Consider the following 18922-nt stretch of genomic DNA (forward strand, 5'->3'; position numbering starts at 1 on the left):
GCCACAGCCGCAGTGGCTGTCGGCGTTCCGACTAAGGCATTAGACGCGGCCGGCGAATTAACGCGGCGCGTGCGCTTAGTAAGGCATTAAACGCGGCCGGTGAATTAATGCGCGCGTGCGCTTAGTGCGAGGTTGAGTGGGCGTCTTCGCAGACAACCCACCAACGTGGCCCCTTTTAGGTGGCATCTTGGGCGCCGTGTATGGAAACACGTGCGCTGAGTGATCGAGTGAACTAGCGGCGCGTAAAGCTGCTCGCAGTTCCTCTCCTCTTTGACGAATTTAAAAACGTAAATTCTTTTTTAAAGGGGGGTGGTGTAACGGCCTTAAGTTGCCCTAATGTTACACAGTCCCCGTTAAGTACACTTGGTGTACTTAAGGGGATGGTCAACTAAATAATAGTAATTAGACCCAGCACTCGGGTGTGGTGCACATTTGTGACCAACCCTTGTGTATGTGATGCACATGGGTGCATTCACATTAGGAGGGATGACGCTTAGCGTCATCCGTGGAGACGCCCAGCGTCATCCGTTACGCGAGATATCTGGAAAGATATGCTCGCGATACATATTCAGTGTTATCTATAGAGATGACATTTTGATTGGTAAAAATAGGTATTTATATTTAATTCTACGAAATATAAATCAGTCTGAAAACTACTTCCTACTTGGTAAGTGCGCACGAGGAGACGGATTACCGCTTCCGTGACGACACTTAACCAGAGTACTTAGTGTGTTGGGTGAGGTCGCTTACGCGCCCGCCACAACTACCTCATTGCACGCAAGAGAGGCAGGTTAAAACGCTTCCTCGTGTGCTAGGGTGTGTGTCTAAGTAGAGCGTGGCCGCATTACGACGTGCCCGCCTACTTAATCGTGTCTTATAACCATTGGCGGGGTTGATTTATACTTAAATTAACCAATCAATCCAACTTGAAAATATTGGACTATTTAAGTCAAAATTAATAAAGATAATAATATTATACTTCTTTTATATTTCCTCTCAGAAAATAAGATGATTATTCCTCACACAGGAAATAATTCTTATGTAACGGCACCCTCCGTTACATGGCTGGTCGAAAATATTAATATATAGTTTAGGTTTAAGTCTTGTCAAACTTATTATGATACATGATAGTATCCTATTATAATTTTGGAAAGTCTGACGACTCTTTATTTATTTATTTGGCATCACCAGCATTTCAAGCAGAGCAATTCTAGTATTGGATGAAGAGTGGCCCTAATGGAGTGGCTTTTTGGATCTAAAGCGCCAGCCGCTATGGTCGTGAAAGCAAAACTTTCGTCGTCGACGCCTCAAGGCCGTAGCGCACCATCTCGTGATGACGATTCGTGGCACAAAAATTGCGGCAACGAGTTCTTCAAGTCTAAAGACTTTGAGGCGGCCGTCCATGAGTATTCATTAGGTATTGAGCTAAAGCCCACGGCCACGCTACACAGCAATCGCTCAGCTGCATATTGTGCTTTGGGAAATTACGAAATGGCCAAGAAAGATGCAGATGTAGCGATTACACTGGACCCAGACTGGGCTAAGACATACTCAAGGAAGGGCAAGGCTTTGTATGGCTTAAAGTCATACAAAAAAGCGGCAGACGCTTATGCTCGTGGTTTAGAAATTTGCATACGAGGAGCTGTGGATGAGGCTAATCAGAGAGACACTGAGCTGGAGTATGTATTACTCTTGCTACCTTGCCGTTGTGCCTAAGTGAAGATTGACACATTTTTACTACATGCAACCAGAGCACTCAAGCGCCAAACAGACAGCCAAGCAAAAGCCTATCTACGGCTACTAGAGGAGAACGACCACCTTAAAGTAAGTTAACGGTGAGGCGTGCCCATTGATGAAAACCGCTCATACAGAATGCATTTTGTGTTTACAGCGGCAGATAACGGATTACCAGCACGTCTTTGGCGAATGGACGAAGAAGGAAATGTGACAAGGATTTGCTTAGTACAAATATTTGAACGATACTGCTATTATAAATTTTTCATGAGACTATTGAGTTTAACCTAATATAGAAACCTTCCATTCAAACAGATTTCAATCAAGACGCTGCTTTACTTTGTACAATAGAGCCGAAGACATTCCCAGGCATAATCTCACATTCGTTACTTTTCTTGGTTATTTTAAGTCTTCATGTGCCGAACGTCCAAATCTTTTTGAGAACCTTATGAATTAATTTGGAGCGGCATTTTTGCAATTTTCTTCAATCTTCGATAAGTATACTTGTAACGGTCGTTGGGACAGCGAGAGCGTAAAATTACTTTTAACAGCTTGCACTGAGCTTTCAACCCTCTTGTATCAAGCAAGCTGCTTTCGTATTGTACACATCGTCTGTCGACAAATATTCTTAAACGCGTTTGCATGGCGATGTCGACCGTAATGCCGGCAGCATTGAGCGAGCAGTCTTTCGATAAGTGCCTGGACTGAGACTCTGCGAAACGCAAATGACCGCAGATTTAATGTATCGTCGTTCATAACCGAGGTTACAAAAGACCAGTGCACTTTGTGTAGCGAGCACAATATTCCACGCCAATCAATTGGTATATTTTCACATAATCGCTTTGCCTTTGTTGCAATTATAAAACGACAGCATTAATTGGCCGTAATAGTCGAAGATGATTCATTCCAAAACCACTCAGTTAGCCTCTCTCAAGCGATGCTCACTCCTTGCTTTAGCGTATGACAGAAGGCTGCCCTATTAGATAAAGTTGGAAGGGGAGTATCCAATGCTTCCGTACGAGCGGACATTTAATCCATCCGGATCTCGCAGCAAATACTCGTGTATAAAATTTAAAAATCGCAAAGCATATTCAGCAGGCGGAAGAGCAGTTATTTTTCGCTTGTCGACTACTGCGGCCAGCAGGCAGTGTTGCATTTTCCACCCAATAGTGTAGTGCTGCAAGATGTCCACAAACCCAAGATAATAAACGGTAGACTGGTTGGCCGATACAACAGCATTATGAGCTAGATTGTCTAATATATCAGGTTCAATGCGACGATGGTAGTGTCGAATACCGAGCAAGCAGCTGTAGTCCATTATCCCTAGCTCTTGAAGAAATCCACAGTCACTCGTTACTTGCGCAAGCAAATTTGCGCGGGTCGTTGGGTTCACACGTAAAGAAGCGCGACGAATTACAAAGTCATTGTCATACCGAAGCGAGGGCCTTGAACTACCACGACGCAGCAATGGTTGCTTCTCTGCGAACTGCTCCCATCCGCTGTCAGCACTTTGGCTCTTATTTATTGCAGCTTCATCATCGTCCACGCCATGTACACTTCCTTCTTCTTCAGCCCTGCCACTCCGACTTCGGCTGCTTGACAAGGGTGTTAAAACACCTTCCTGGTATCTAAAATTGGACTGGTGAAAGATACCTTTCAGATCATAACGCTCGTCAACAGGGCCATCTGGAAAAATATTTTCCATTACAACAAAGAACATTTTGTTCCAACCTACAGGAAGCTGCATCGAGTGGCAGCCAAGGAAGCGGCACATCAGCGAATTTGGCTGTTTTAAAATGTATTGATGGAACAAAGGTAGCACTTCAAGAAGAAACGAATGTTCTTTCTTGGTCATGGTCTTAACCAGATACCTGCGGTCGCTTGTGAAGTAAAAGAGCATCCCGGACTTGCCTTCCGACGCACGCTCTAAGAGAGTATCAGCGAACGACTGTTCATACATTTCATTATCAACACCACAAATTTCGCGAATGTTTTGGAATACTTTGGGTGCGTAGTCGGTAAAACCCAGCTTCTCATAATACCGATACTCGCCATTGTAGACTGTAGTTGCCACGCGCTTCTTCTCGTGGTATAAATTTGCAGAATCATTCTCCTCCAACTGTAAAAATGACAGAGCTGCAGTACGATCGACTGAAGTACAGCGGTCGCGAGTAAGACCCAAAAGTGGTGACCGCAAACTGTCTAAAGGTGACCCAGTGATGCTACAACGGATCCCTGCAGTCGTGTATCGCATCAAATCCTTGCGCAGTGCAGCACTAAAATGTTCCGTACTCGACACGTCTCCAGCACCTCGCACCGACTTCGGTAAATTGTTTTCGCTCGACAAATTCTGATACATTTCAGTATTAAGCACCCAAACGATAAGCAACAGCACCGGGTACGATCCATATACCAGCGCAAACGCAAGCTCAAATCGCTTCGCTGTCTTCCCGTCAAATTTTTGACGATATGCTGCGTAATATAGTGCGCCGCACGCCGTCCAATTACTAGCAAAAACCAGCAGGTAGCGGTAGTACTGCATTAAATTGCGGCGCTTAGCACGATATGTGACATCCAGTTGGCGTCGAACGAATCGAAAGCTCGCAAAAAGCAGCACTGCAAATGAAAGTACGCAAATGGCCGCAACAATTGCAAATAGAAATATCCAATTTGCCATATTAAGCTGCATTGGGTCCTTCGTACGCTTGACCCAGCAGATGTTGAGTGGCGAAAGACCGAAAAGATCTTGTTGGTATAGCAGCACCGCTGATACGGCGCTGATACTCCAAACTCTACAACAGCAAAAAAGTTGACAATTATCAGGCGTAATAAGATTAATGCGTCAGCGATGGTACATACATGGTGTGGTAGGTCCATGACTTGCAGCTGTAGCCCATCCAAGGATTTACAAGCGCCACGAGCAGGTCAAGTGAGAGCATGAGGTACCAGCAGGCACCTGCCATTAGGAAAAATTGATTAAATGGCCCGAGTAGCGAGCACTGCCATTGAATTAGCAGGTCGTCTTGTGGCAATTTATCGTGCTGCTGCAGCGTAAACGCAAAAATCAAACCAGCAGACATCAGGAGTCCACAACCCGCATGCCACACGACGAGGTCGGCGGCTGGGTGCTGCCCCTTGATATTGGGCACAAAAAAGAACGATAGTACTAGCACTAGGTAGACGATGAACCCAAAGACCCCAACCAACAGATATAGCTGTGCACTCTGCGCCACCGCTAGCGCTTCATACGCCCCCATTAGAAAATAGGAATTTTTACTTGGTTAGAGATTTATTTTCGGTGTATAATTACCAAGTTTGACAAGGATCAAAAAGATATCATAACTGAGCGAAATAACATACTGCCGCTAAAACTGCTCCATTAGATTAGTACAAGGGCGACGAGCAGCTCTCGATCAAAATAATTACGATAACCTGTAGCTCTTATGGCTGCCAAAAAAAAATATTTCAAAAGCTTCAAAAATATCGATGTATTGCAGATACTACATCGACGCGTCAAAGTATAGAGACATGCAATAAGTAAACAAAATTGGAGTAATAAGCATGGACGGGACTCGCTTAACACCAATTACAACAGCGTCGTGCTGCTTGTTTTGTTCAGTAGTCCAAATGTAAGCGAGTCCATCATTCCAAGAATCTGCGCAATATAAAACGAAGTTAGTGCATCCGATACGAAGTTTGACCAGCGCATTGCAATACACACCGTGAACACGCCGCCTACAATTGCGAAGACGCTTGTTAAAAATTGAAGAAAGCCTGCACGATACTGCTCAATGCGAAACATGATAGGCGAAAATGTGTAGCTAAAGGAGACCTCTACGAAAATGTAACCCAATTAAAATAAATTATGCAATCTGGCATCACACAAAGTGAGCGACGTACTTGGTAAACCTTTGTCGCCCACAGGTGTGAGCTGCCGAAAGTGCTCGGTAGCAGAAAATTGATTTGTGCTGATACGGCTGGCAGACAGAAATGTGTACTCTGTTGGCACCACCTATTTCATATTAACCTCAGCTTTTTATCACTACCGATCATGGACGAATACGCTCGGAAATTAGAAACGAACCTTGATAAAATATTGAAACGAGCCACGAGCTGACTCGTTAGGAAGTCTCTTTTTGCGGTTATCCAGCGGGTTTTTCATATCCTGTTTGCATACAATGCTATAACCATCAACATGTCCGTTGCCTCCATAGCAGAAGCTAACAATTAAAAAATTACCGGGTATAATTCGCCAAATGACAGCGAGTGTATGGTATGGGACGTGTCAAATACCTTGAAGGTGGCATTAACCAGGTCCTGAGTCGACAAGTATCCCGAGCGGAAAAATTTAGAAGGAGCAAAGAATAATCGGCCTGCAGCCTAAAAACAAATGGCGTTTTCAAACAAGGGTTACACAGATAGCGCATGACCGTTAAGGTAAACCTTGGACACGGTGAGCGCGCCCTTGATGCGGCATCCTTCCTTCACTTCCCCGCGCAAAACTTTCTCGATCTCAATTTCTTGGCATTGCGCAACAGTGTGGAGGCTCGGCATAAGCCAGCTTTTGCGGACGTAAGCAGCTTTTACACTTTCACACGTATTGCAGCACTCTTCCGGCTCGCCAGCCGAGTAGCAGCTCCCACATTTAGGTCTGTCAACGCAGCAACAAGCATCAGTCTTGTCATTCCTACGCTACAGCTGCAATCTTACTTTTCAATTTCTTCATGCAAGTCCGAGTGGTTGGTAAGCGCGCCGCCGATGGAGCCTTGCATACCTTCAGCTAACGCCTGCCCACTAAGGTCCAACGAGATTTTTTGAATGTTGTGCACAATATCGTGCTGTGCGTTTCCGGCCATGTCCGCAGACTCAATCGCCACAGCAGCACAAGACATGTGCGGAAATTCGAGATCAAAATTGATAGAAACGAGCGTGTTGCGACCGCCATCAACCATCATCTTGTCCACCGTATCCGTTGTCAAGTAATAACCCAGCTCCGATACAAGTAGGAATGAGATGCAAAAGAATGCCAGCAGCGAAAAGAATCCGCCTTGTAGTGTCCGGACCTTGAATTCGTCGATCGTCTTGGGATTAGCATCCAGACCCTTGAGCTTCGACAACCAGAACGACGATGCGGTCGACATGGTGATGTTGCCACGAAGCTAAAATAAGTTAAATTTTGAAAACAACAAAACTCCACAATTAAACTTGTGATATCTTACTATTCTTAAAATTAACAAATTTGGAGCACGAAAACCATAACCATATCTGTCGTATAATTATGAAGGCCAGTTTTATCCGTACCGCACCCTTTTGTTATTTGTACCACACACCCCATTTCTGACCAATCAGATAACTCAGATCCAAAACTAAGAGAGAAACAAACGACGTGACCGCACAAATGACCAAAAATTACCAAAAAATAGAAATTAAAAAGTTTAAGGCGAAAAAGCAAGAATGTAACAAATGAGTAAAGATTGACGGTCGACATGAACAAAAATAGCTTTATATTGCCTTGGTGCTCAATGTAACTAGATATATGACTTCCTCCTCTTCTTCACTACAGAAACATCTTCTTCACCAACCAAATCTACTGTGGTAATGGTAGGAGCATGCTTAGCACACAACCGAAGGTATGCCTGGACAGGTCCGGCCCGGCTCATGGCTGCGCCACAGGATACACAAGTCGACGCCAGTACGTGACCGATATTTTTCATCCATCTCCAGCGCAACAAAATAATTGCCGTACTTGAATGCGAAACGAATTGGCGACTTGTTGGCTTCCACTCCATAGGTCAGCGTCAAGAAAGGTCATACTTGCACAAACGCACGTGAAGTAATGGACGTAACATTGGTATTCACGTCCCCTATCACTGGCATTACCATCCACCATGGTTTCTCGCTAAGTGCACCAACTTGTTTGCCCCATGTACATCAAATACTGCGCTGTACAAGGCAAAAGTTCGCGCAAATCTCTGCATGCAGTTCTCACCTGATCACGCCCAGTCGGATTCGGACCCTTTATGACACCTTGCAATTGTACAGTAGCCGCAGTTGCCATCGCCTTCCACATCGATCTTAAAGCGTACGGTGGACCAAACAAGTGATGGCAAAGTCTTGGAGAGTTTTGATGACGACATTCTCCCTTTTGGCCTCTTTGACTCCAGCAATCTCGGTGCATCTCCTTTCATTACGCGCCTACGAGCGACATGTTGCATCTCTTCGTTCCTGGCGGTGGAACCTGTTCATCCACATACTCGAATGCGGAAGGATCTCTTCGCGTCGTATTCTCTGTTTTACGGTTGACGCTGCCTTCTGGCCGACCGCGCGTACTTTTTACTTGCGGGTTCGCCACACATGCCACACCATCTTTCTCTACCATGTCAAGGATCATCTTCCTGAATATCGGTCGCTGGTGCGGCGCAAGGTTCTGGTGCTTTCCAGAGACATTGGCTAGAACGTCGCCTAGCGATTTGTCGGATGGTAATACATTCGCTATTTTGACGGGTGCTTGTTGAAGCCACCAGTGCGAGCAAAAATCGGATACCCGTACTTGTTGTTTGCTGGCGAGTTCAGCTTCATTGTATGCGCGCATGATATCTCCATGACCTTATTAAACGTACCTGTGCAAGGCGGACCTTCTGCAGGCAACGCTTGATCCACTTGATATTGATCGAAAGCTTCTTTGAGGGCTGGATGCGATACCTTCTTTGCTACATCAGACCAGAACTTCGGTTGAAGTTTCAACAACACTCGAACCTTGTGGAAAGCAGTGTCGCGGCTGATTTGGGCTCGTTGCTGGTTATGGTGCAGCGTCAGCTTCTCATAGACTGTTGATATGTCGGCAGTGGACACCCTTATTCAAGCTTTCGTCGTCGGGTGACCTCCCTCAACATGAGACGTAACAACAAGCTTGTAATGCGGAATGTGTTGCATCCACACCTTCACAAATTTCTCTTTGTGCAGCAGCCAAGTTTCTTCGAGGTATGAGGTGACTGCCAAGGATAGGGTTGTCTGCATTGTTCTCCAAAGATCATCAAACTGCAGCTGTGTAACCGTATCGCATAGGCCGTACCAGATCGCCATAAACCCCTCCCAGCTCTCGTTCGTCGCAAAAAATTTTTTTTTTATATTTTAAGGCCATTCTTATTGATAGGCCAGAAGCATAACAGATTGTACGCCCCAGGCAAGATATATCCGATTGCGTTCACAAGTGCGACCTCCCGATCTGTCACAAACACCATATGGTCGGCTTGGTTCAGCGGTTCGACGACATCTCTCAAATGCGTCATTGCCCATCGATAATATTCTTCCTGTTCGCAGGCCATAAAGCAGCAAGTAAACGAGAAAGACTGGTTTGTTTCTGTTATTCCCATTATGCGCAGAAGCGACATGCGAATTTTGTTGGTCTTGTATGTTGAATCCAACAGAAATACATTATTTGCTGAAAACTCTTTTGCAACAGCAAGCGTAAAGTTTGGTACAACGAAAAGAAGAGTGAGCCTGCCTGAGGTATCGCGTCAAGTTTGTGGCTGATCTGCTTCTCAACAAGCTTGTAATGGAAGGCATCCAGAGGTGGACGTCCAGTCAGAGACGCGTTCTTTGCCTTCACGTTCAGGTTGTAGATGTCGAGCAGGATTGTTTTGCATATGGGATCGCTTTGACGTAAGGCGCTGAGAGTTGCCTTCGGTGATACTCCAGCTTTGGCCAGGTGCAGAACTGTCACCTTTTGTTCCGCGTCGAGCGTTCTAGCTGCCGGATAGGCCGCCGTATCTTCCGTCGCGTTAATATTATGCCCATCACCCTCAACCGTCAGAGTGAAACTGCCATCCGCTACATTTTGACGAAGTGTTGCCTGAAATGGACAGTCGGTGCGGGAGGTACTGGTGTTTTGATGTTGGGGCTCCTTGGCCCTATGCAGTTGAAGGTGTTGCCCTTTTTGTTTCCCACGGTTCGAGAGCATCCTATCTTGATGGCGTACTTCTCAACTTTTGCATGAGCTGTGAGCTCCTCCAAGAGTTTCTCCAGTGAGACGAAAGATGCTTCGGTGGGTGGCGCTAAGGCATAGCTGTGAAAGTCGCATGGTGTCTCACTGGTCAAGGGGATGGTTGGAAATGGAAGGTCAGTTTTGGCCGCGGTCACGTTGTTTGTTTCTGCTGTGAGTTTTGGATCTGAGTTATCTGATTGGTCAGAAATGGGGTGGTGGTTCATATAACAAAAGGGGGTACGGATAACACTCGTCATTCTGAATTATGAATCAATTTAAAAAAGGTAGTAACGGGTGCCTGTTTTCTGAAAAAAAAATCTATATGAGAAAAATAAATTCGATCTCCTATAAGAAAAAAAGATAAAGAAGTATAAAATTAGGAAATGTCTAGACCTAGCCAAAAGTTTCTGCTTAACTCAAGATTGAGTTTTTATGACTGGCTTAAGAATCTCCTATGTTGCTGAGTCTAGACCTTTAAGCTCTGTACCTTTGTGTACGTGAATTTTCGAGGCGCCTAACCTACACTGTAATTAGTGTTAAGTTAACTAGTACTGATCAGTACTAGTGAAAGGTACCTCGTTACACTTTTGTTCTTTTTTAAATTGGTAATATCATAAAAGTCCCATTTATTATGGGTAACATATATGGCAGCCACCAGATACAAATCTGGTGCCGATATCTATTTTTAACTTGTTAGGGTAAAGTTTTAGATTTTAATAGTTAATATAGTTCAGTTCCCCTTTTGATCTTAAAAGCGTCTAGTGCCTTCCTAAGGCTTGCGCATTGATCTGTGAGAGTTAGAAGCCTTTCTAAGGTATATACTATCGAGCACTAGTTGCCACTTGGTTCCACGAACCCCTCAATCCCTTGAACTAGGATTTGCTAAGCTGTAACGGGGCACTGCCGACTTGTACTGCTTCAGTACAAGTCCACTTCGCACTGCTTCAGTGCGAGTGGTGCCTCACGTCACTTCACGTACACTAGTACGTGCAGAGGAAGACTCCCTTTAAAACACTTGCTTTAAAGAGGGTGAAATGAAGACTGTATTTAATATAACTAAGTTCTATTGTTGCTATCTTTTTAATACTAACTTAATTATATGCTAATACAAAATATGTAAATAAAATCTTATCTGTCTCTTTGCGCGCGTCCAGCGTTGACTGGACCGCGGAGCAAGTCGATATAATGGCCTATATCTACCAATGGGTAAGATTTTTGAATATTACTACGTAAAGTAATATTCTCCAAATATTATCTACCTTTTAGATAATATATTAATTAACAACTGTTAAGTGTTAATTTCATGTAACGATGCACCCCGTTACATCACCCCTCCCTTAAACGACGATCACTCTGACTGTCATTGGATAGAGTGGTCACTATTAGACCACTTAATTNTATTTCAAAAGCTTCAAAAATATCGATGTATTGCAGATACTACATCGACGCGTCAAAGTATAGAGACATGCAATAAGTAAACAAAATTGGAGTAATAAGCATGGACGGGACTCGCTTAACACCAATTACAACAGCGTCGTGCTGCTTGTTTTGTTCAGTAGTCCAAATGTAAGCGAGTCCATCATTCCAAGAATCTGCGCAATATAAAACGAAGTTAGTGCATCCGATACGAAGTTTGACCAGCGCATTGCAATACACACCGTGAACACGCCGCCTACAATTGCGAAGACGCTTGTTAAAAATTGAAGAAAGCCTGCACGATACTGCTCAATGCGAAACATGATAGGCGAAAATGTGTAGCTAAAGGAGACCTCTACGAAAATGTAACCCAATTAAAATAAATGATGCTATCTGGCATCACACAAAGTGAGCGACGTACTTGGTAAACCTTTGTCGCCCACAGGTGTGAGCTGCCGAAAGTGCTCGGTAGCAGAAAATTGATTTGTGCTGATACGGCTGGCAGACAGAAATGTGTACTCTGTTGGCACCACCTATTTCATATTAACCTCAGCTTTTTATCACTACCGATCATGGACGAATACGCTCGGAAATTAGAAGCGAACCTTGATAAAATATTGAAACGAGCCACGAGCTGACTCGTTAGGAAGTCTCTTTTTGCGGTTATCCAGCGGGTTTTTCATATCCTGTTTGCATACAATGCTATAACCATCAACATGTCCGTTGCCTCCATGGCAGAAGCTAACAATTAAAAAATTACCGGGTATAATTCGCCAAATGACAGCGAGTGTATGGTATGGGACGTGTCAAATACCTTGAAGGTGGCATTAACCAGGTCCTGAGTCGACAAGTATCCCGAGCGGAAAAATTTAGAAGGAGCAAAGTATAATCGGCCTGCAGCCTAAAAACAAACGGCGTTTTCAAACGAGGGTTACACAGATAGCGCATGACCGTTAAGGAAAACCTTGGACACGGTGAGCGCGCCCTTGATGCGGCATCCTTCCTTCACTTCTCCGCGCAAAACTTTCTCGATCTCAATTTCTTGGCATTGCGCAACAGTGTGGAGGCTCGGCATAAGCCAGCTTTTGCGGACGTAAGCAGCTTTTACACTTTCACACGTATTGCAGCACTCTTCCGGCTCGCCAGCCGAGTAGCAGCTCCCACATTTAGGTCTGTCAACGCAGCAACAAGCATCAGTCTTGTCATTCCTACGCTACAGCTGTAATCTTACTTTTCAATTTCTTCATGCAAGTCCGAGTGGTTGGTAAGCGCGCCGCCGATGGAGCCTTGCATACCTTCAGCTAACGCCTGCCCACTAAGGTCCAACGAGATTTTTTGAATGTTGTGCACAATATCGTGCTGTGCGTTTCCGGCCATGTCCGCAGACTCAATCGCCACAGCAGCACAAGACATGTGCGGAAATTCGAGATCAAAATTGATAGAAACGAGCGTGTTGCGACCGCCATCAACCATCATCTTGTCCACCGTATCCGTTGTCAAGTAATAACCCAGCTCCGATACAAGTAGGAATGAGATGCAAAAGAATGCCAGCAGCGAAAAGAATCCGCCTTGTAGTGTCCGGACCTTGAATTCGTCGATCGTCTTGGGATTAGCATCCAGACCCTTGAGCTTCGACAACCAGAACGACGATGCGGTCGACATGGTGATGTTGCCACGAAGCTAAAATAAGTTAAATTTTGAAAACAACAAAACTCCACAATTAAACTTGTGATATCTTACTATTCTTAAAATTAACAAATTTGGAGCACGAAAACCATAACCATATCTGTCGTATAATTATGAAGGCCAGTTTTATCCGTACCACACCCTTTTGTTATTTGTACCACACACCCCATTACTGCCAATCAGATAACGCAGATCCAAAACTAAGAGCAGAAACAAACGACGTGACCGCACAAACGACCAAAAGCATCCTATCTTGATGGCGTACTTCTCAAATTTTGCATGAGCTGTGAGCTCCTCCAAGAGTTTCTCCAGTGAGACGAAAGATGCTTCGGTGGGTGGCGCTAAGGCATAGCTGTGAAAGTCGCATGGTGTCTCACTGGTCAAGGGGATGGTTGGAAATGGAAGGTCAGTTTTGGCCGCGGTCACGTTGTTTGTTTCTGCTGTGAGTTTTGGATCTGAATTATCTGATTGGTCAGAAATGGGGGGGGTGGTTCATATAACAAAAGGGTGTGGTACGGATAACATTGGTCATTCTAAATTATGAATCAATTTAAAAAAGGTAGTAACGGGTACCCGTTTTCTGAAAAAAAATTCTATAAGAGAAAAATAAATTCGATCTTCTATAAGAAAAAAAGATAAAAAGAAGTATAAAATTAGGAAATGTCTAGACCTAGCCAAAAGTTTCTGCTTAACTCACGTTTGAGTTTTTTTGACTGGCTTAAGAATCTTCTATGTTGCTGAGTCTAGACCTTTAAGCTCTGTACCTTTGTGTACGTGAAGTTTCAAGGCGCCTAACCTACACTGTAATTAGTGTTAAGTTAACTAGTACTGATCAGTACTAGTGAAAGGTACCCCGTTACACTTTTGTTCTTTTTTAAATTGGTAATATCATTAAAGTCCCATTTATTATGGGTAACATATGTGGCAGCCACCAGATATAAATCTGGTGCCGAAATCTGTTTTAACTTAGTTAGGGTAAGGTTCTAGATTTAAGTGATAAAATAAAGTTCAGTTTCCCTTTTGATCTTAGAAGCGTCTAGTGCCTTCCTAAGGCATGCGCATCGATCTGTGAGAGATAGAAGCCTCTCTAAGGTATATACTCTCGGGCACTAGTTGCCACTTGGTTCCACGAACTCCTCAATCCCTTAAAGTAGGATTTGCTAAGCTCTTCGAGCTTGTACAACTAACTGAGTTGTTAAACCTGTTAGTTCTATAGAGCTAAGTGACTCTCTGAGTCTACAAGTCTACCTCCGATTTAAGGAGCGAGGTAGCTCCGCTACACTAATGTTGATTTAATTGACATTGTAGTGGACAAACTCAGTAATAACAATAATGATATTACTGACTTGACAACGATGCTGAAAGACTCATAATCGAAAAAAATATTATTAATGAGAACGATAATACTTTCAATAATGAGGAGATTGATATCTTTGCAGTGCGAGCCGGGTAGCACTGAAAACAAAAATAAAACCGAGTCAGCAGAGGATTTCCTGTTGGCTAGAGAAGCAGTGGTCCGTTTCGTACAGGATTCCATCGTTGATGCGGTGGACCGACAGAAACGGAACTCTGACAAAAATAAAACAGGAAACATACTTTCATTCAATGTTAATGACTTAGTCCCTCCGTCTACTGTAGGATTACTCCGGAACGATCAAGGGCATCTGCCAAAGCCTGATGGTTCCGAGCCAAAGCCTTATTGTCTCGGATTAGAGTCTGATTATCTTAAATCAGACGATCCACTCTTTCCTCCAAGGAAGAGATCTTCTAACGAGCTGTCACCAGCTCGTATTAAAGGGACTGATGTGTCCTTTCGTTCGCCAGTTGACCAGTCGCAACCTGCGCACAATTTCTCAACTGATCACAGAAACATTATCAACCACCACCGCTAAATCGCGGCGACGGGACCGCTCGTGATCAATGTCCTTCAAGTAATAAAGGGTGTGATCCAAATCACGATGTCGATACGGGTTCGGCAAACGAGGCGAACCCGAGTTATCCTCCTTCTCCACATCCATTGACGGATTTGACTGGTGAGAAGCGTTTTCTCGTTGAAAGCTTCTCGAATTCAAAGGAATTATGTCGTTCGCTGGCGATGGTATCCACCCTCGTATGATGAGTTCGGGGTCTCGTCTTGCAGGGCGACGAAGCGCATCGTCCACGGCAGAATCTCATCAAGGAACTAGCGCTTCCCGCGCTATTTTTAAATCAGCATTTGGCGAACTTTTTTTATATTGGTTAATTTTTAATCGTAAAACAATTGGAAGTTCCTAATCCCTTGACGCATCTCGTAAGAGATAAGAGTCCTCCAATGCGGACCTTTGAGGGAATATGCTTCCTTAGGGGCATTACCTGCACCGTTGAAACAGCATGGACATGAATCCCCCCCGAAAGACAAGGGATCCCTGCCTCTCCAGACAAACGGTGCAGCTTACAGCGTGCATCGACTACGGTCCGTTTCTCAAACCGTTCGCGGAAAGCACTCAGCTTGTCAAGCCCAGACCTGACGGCATATGCTTGTTACATTCTGTACAAAGGCTCTCCAAGCTTGGAACAAAGGTTTGACATCCTTTGCCCGCTTGCAAGTGTACCATCGATGCCGAAAAAAGGCATCGATGCAGAATTCCGTCTCATCCTCACCAGGCTTGTGAAACCTGGATGAGTCGAATAACGGAATATGATATTGTTCGTTGGTCATACCAGACCAACGGATTAGGTTATGCTTAGAAGGCAACCAAGGCCTCTTTTTAGGAGCGAATCGCAACGTATTGCGGTTAGCTTAGCCCTAGGAGCGATCCCTAGAATCACATCTTTCCTGGTGATGCAAACTACACCACCAGCAGCACTCTTCCCTTCGCAACCACTTAGTTCCTGGTGACGCATACTAACGTCACCAGAGTGATCATCGCCCACGGAGTCATCGTCAGATGACTCCCCATTAAAGAGGTCCGACGAGTCGAACAACCTCGTCATCACCTCGCTGGTTGTCACTTTAGAACCTAAAGGTCTAACGGACTCGGCCCCGGGTGATCCGGCGGCCTTTACAGTAGACACCGAGTCGGGTGATGCAGGTGACTTGGACCAGTCACCTACAATTGGTGTAGCAGATGACTTGTCACCGTCAGCTGCAATGTCATCAACAGATGACATGTTCCAGTCACCTACTTTGGGAGTAGGAGGTCACGTATTCCCCGCAGTAGACGTATTAGCGTCTACTGAAACATTTTCAGTACGAACAGCTGCACTGATCCGTGCAGCTGCCAGCTTTGCGGCCTCACGAGCCACGCGCACAGACTTATTAGTCGCCATGTTGATTTTTGTCAAAAATAACGTAATGAAAATAAAATCGGTTTTGATTAAAACCAATAATGCAAAAATTACAGGGCAAAACATAATAGTATTTCCTGTCACCTTTCATCAGTCACTAGAGTGACTGTTGGTTGGAGGCTGATGTAACGGGGTGTCCCGTTACATAAGTATTATTTCTCATAAGGCGAATAATCAATATTATTTCCTGAGAAGAAATAAATAAAGAAGTACAAATTACTATCTTTATTATTTTTGACTTAAATAGTTCCAAAATTACATTATTTGGTAATATTGATGCAATAAGACATTAGCTCTATTTATTGGTTGATTTAAGTTTAAATCAACTCCGCGAATCGTTACAAGTCACGATTGTGCGGTGCGCAAGGAGGCGCCATACATAGTTAGTCATAAATATAATTAGTTCAGTAGTAGATAGAAGATCGTTACGTAGGAAACTAAAAATATAAATACAGTTTTACTTTCCTCTAATTTTAATCCTTTAAGCAACCTTTGAAGGCTAAAGCCCCTGAGCTACTTAGAAACCTTCCTCTGCAACCTTGTATACGTGAAGTGTCGAGGCACCTAAACTACAATGTAACCAGTGTAGGATTAACTAGTACTGATCAGTGCTAGTGAAAGGTACCCCGTTACACTTTTGTTCTATTTTAAATTGGTAGTATCATTAAAGTCCCATTTGTTATGGGTAACATATATGGCAGCCACCAGATACAAATCTGGTGCCGATATCTATTTTTAACTTTGTTAGGGTAAAGTTTTAGATTTTAATAGTTAATAAAGTTCAGTTCCCCTTTTGATCTTAAAAGCGTCTAGTGCCTTCCTAAGGCTTGCGCATTTATCTGTGAGAGTTAGAAGCCTTTCTAAGGTATATACTATCGGGCACTAGTTGCCACTTGGTTCCACGAACCCCTCAATCCCTTGAACTAGAATTTGCTAAGCTGTAACGGGGCACTTCCGACTTGTACTGCTTCAGTACAAGTCCACTTCGCACTGCTTCAGTGCGAGTGGTGCCTCACGTCACTTCACGTACACTAGTACGTGCAGAGGAAGACCCCCTTTAAAACACTTGCTTTAAAGAGGGTGAAATGAAAACTGTATTTAATATAACTAAGTTCTATTGTTTCTATCTTTTGAATACTAACTTAATTATATACTAATACAAAATATGTAAATAAAATCTTATCTGTCTCTCTCTTTGCGCGCGTCCAGCGTTGACTGGACCGCGGAGCAAGTCGATATAATGGCCTATATCTCCCAATGGGTAAGATTTCTGAATATTACTACGTAAAGTAATATTCTCCAGATATTATCTACCTTTTAAATAATATATTAATTAACAACTGTTAAGTGTTAATTTCATGTAACGATGCACCCCGTTACATCACCCCTCCCTTAAACGACGATCACTCTGACTGTCATTGGATAGAGTGGTCACTATTAGACCACTTAATTTAAAAACGATGTTAATTGGTCAGATCCATCATTGTTAATTCTATCGCATGGTTATCAAGTCCATGCGGTGTGCGGATAGTGCGACGCTTTCGGCTGCGGTTCATGCAGCCGCGGGCGACGCATGATTTTCTCTTGCGGCAGACGTTCCGTCTGCCGTAGTATTGTCTTCTCCCGCACACTAGATGTTGCGGGTGCACGTGGTGATTTACCACGTGAATGCGACCCCTATTTGGAGGTCGACTACGAATGCGAGTCGGACGAAACGGCCGACTCGGGAGAACAGAACAGACGCCTGATGGTCGTCAGGCGGCTGTGTAGGCGGGCACGTCGTAATGCGGCCACGCTCTACTTAGGCACACACTCTAGCACAGTGAGGAAGCGGTTAAACCTGTTTCTCTTGCGTGCAGTGAGGTAGTTGTGGTGGGCGCGTTAGCGACCTCACCCCACACACTAAGAACTCTGGTTAAGTGTCGTCACGGGAGCAGTAACCCATCTCCTCGTGCGCACTTACCAAGTAGGAAGTAATTTTCAGACTGATTTGTATTTAATATAATTAAATACAAATACCTATTTTTACCAATTAAAATGTAATCTCTATAGATATCATTTAATATGTATTGCGAGCGTATCTTTATAGATACCTCGCGTAACGGGTGACGCTAGCCGTCATCACGGATGACGCAGGGCGTCATCCTTCCTAATGTGAATGCACCCATGTGCATCACATCCACAAGGGTTGGTCACAAATCTGCACCACACCCGAGTGTTGGGTCTAATTACTATTATTTAGTAATTGACCATCCCCTTAAGTACACCAAGTGTACTTAACGGGGACTGTGTAACATAGGGGCAACTTTAGCCCGTTACACTTACCCACTTCAGTGATATGAATGGTAGACACAGTCGGTGCAGCAGTTTGAAGTGGCGCATGTTGAAGCGTTTGTTGAGAAGTGTAATTTGTTCTTATCAGATATTGCAATATCGACGGTTAGGTCTACAATTTTCTGAGCTTGTGACACGAAACATATCTGAATAGTTATGTGTCATCTGAATATCTCCATAGAGAGCGTACGTATCAAGTAATTCGGGTGCGTCGATTTAGTAATTCCCTATTTATTTAGGGAACCGCTAATGAGCCCTCATCTTTCGCTAATGAGCCCTCACCCACTAATTGATTGGTCAAATTCACTTGTTTTTATGGCTAATTAATTGGTCAAATTCACTCATTTTTATTGCACCACTCAATGACCCCTCAATTCCACTGCGCTACTATTACGCAAAAAAACACTACACTATTCCGACAGCGAGAGAGAAAAAACACGA

The 18922-nt window shown here is 44.0% G+C and overlaps 3 protein-coding genes across 3 annotated transcripts; 1 reads left to right on the forward strand and 2 right to left on the reverse strand.

The window, feature by feature from the left end:
• The first annotated feature begins 1202 nt into the window (after window positions 1–1202).
• Window positions 1203–4397, forward strand: CCR75_008685 (uncharacterized protein). Its single transcript, XM_067966735.1, has 3 exons — window positions 1203–1679; window positions 1752–1824; window positions 1892–4397. Exons 1-3 carry the CDS (start codon window positions 1237–1239, stop codon window positions 1946–1948), a joined length of 573 nt encoding a protein of 190 aa, XP_067817632.1. The 5' UTR covers window positions 1203–1236; the 3' UTR covers window positions 1949–4397.
• CCR75_008686 (uncharacterized protein) lies at window positions 2714–4991 on the reverse strand (the record flags this gene model as incomplete). The annotated part of the gene is made up of 2 exons (XM_067966736.1): window positions 2714–4526; window positions 4594–4991. 2 exons carry the CDS (start codon window positions 4989–4991, stop codon window positions 2714–2716), a joined length of 2211 nt encoding a protein of 736 aa, XP_067817627.1.
• Window positions 4992–5195: 204 nt separating this feature from the next.
• Window positions 5196–12896, reverse strand: CCR75_008687 (uncharacterized protein). Its single transcript, XM_067966737.1, has 13 exons — window positions 12366–12896; window positions 12099–12306; window positions 11895–12035; window positions 11740–11820; window positions 11556–11667; window positions 11377–11489; window positions 6445–6842; window positions 6178–6385; window positions 5974–6114; window positions 5819–5899; window positions 5635–5746; window positions 5456–5568; window positions 5196–5389 (listed from the first exon to the last, which is right to left on the reverse strand). The coding sequence occupies exons 1-13, from the start codon at window positions 12794–12796 to the stop codon at window positions 5321–5323; spliced, it is 2208 nt and encodes a 735-aa protein (XP_067817633.1). The 5' UTR covers window positions 12797–12896; the 3' UTR covers window positions 5196–5320.
• Window positions 12897–18922: the final 6026 nt, after the last annotated feature.

This window comes from Bremia lactucae, linkage group LG8 (assembly GCF_004359215.1).
Source record: "Bremia lactucae strain SF5 linkage group LG8, whole genome shotgun sequence".
In the NCBI taxonomy this organism is placed as follows: domain Eukaryota; phylum Oomycota; class Peronosporomycetes; order Peronosporales; family Peronosporaceae; genus Bremia; species Bremia lactucae.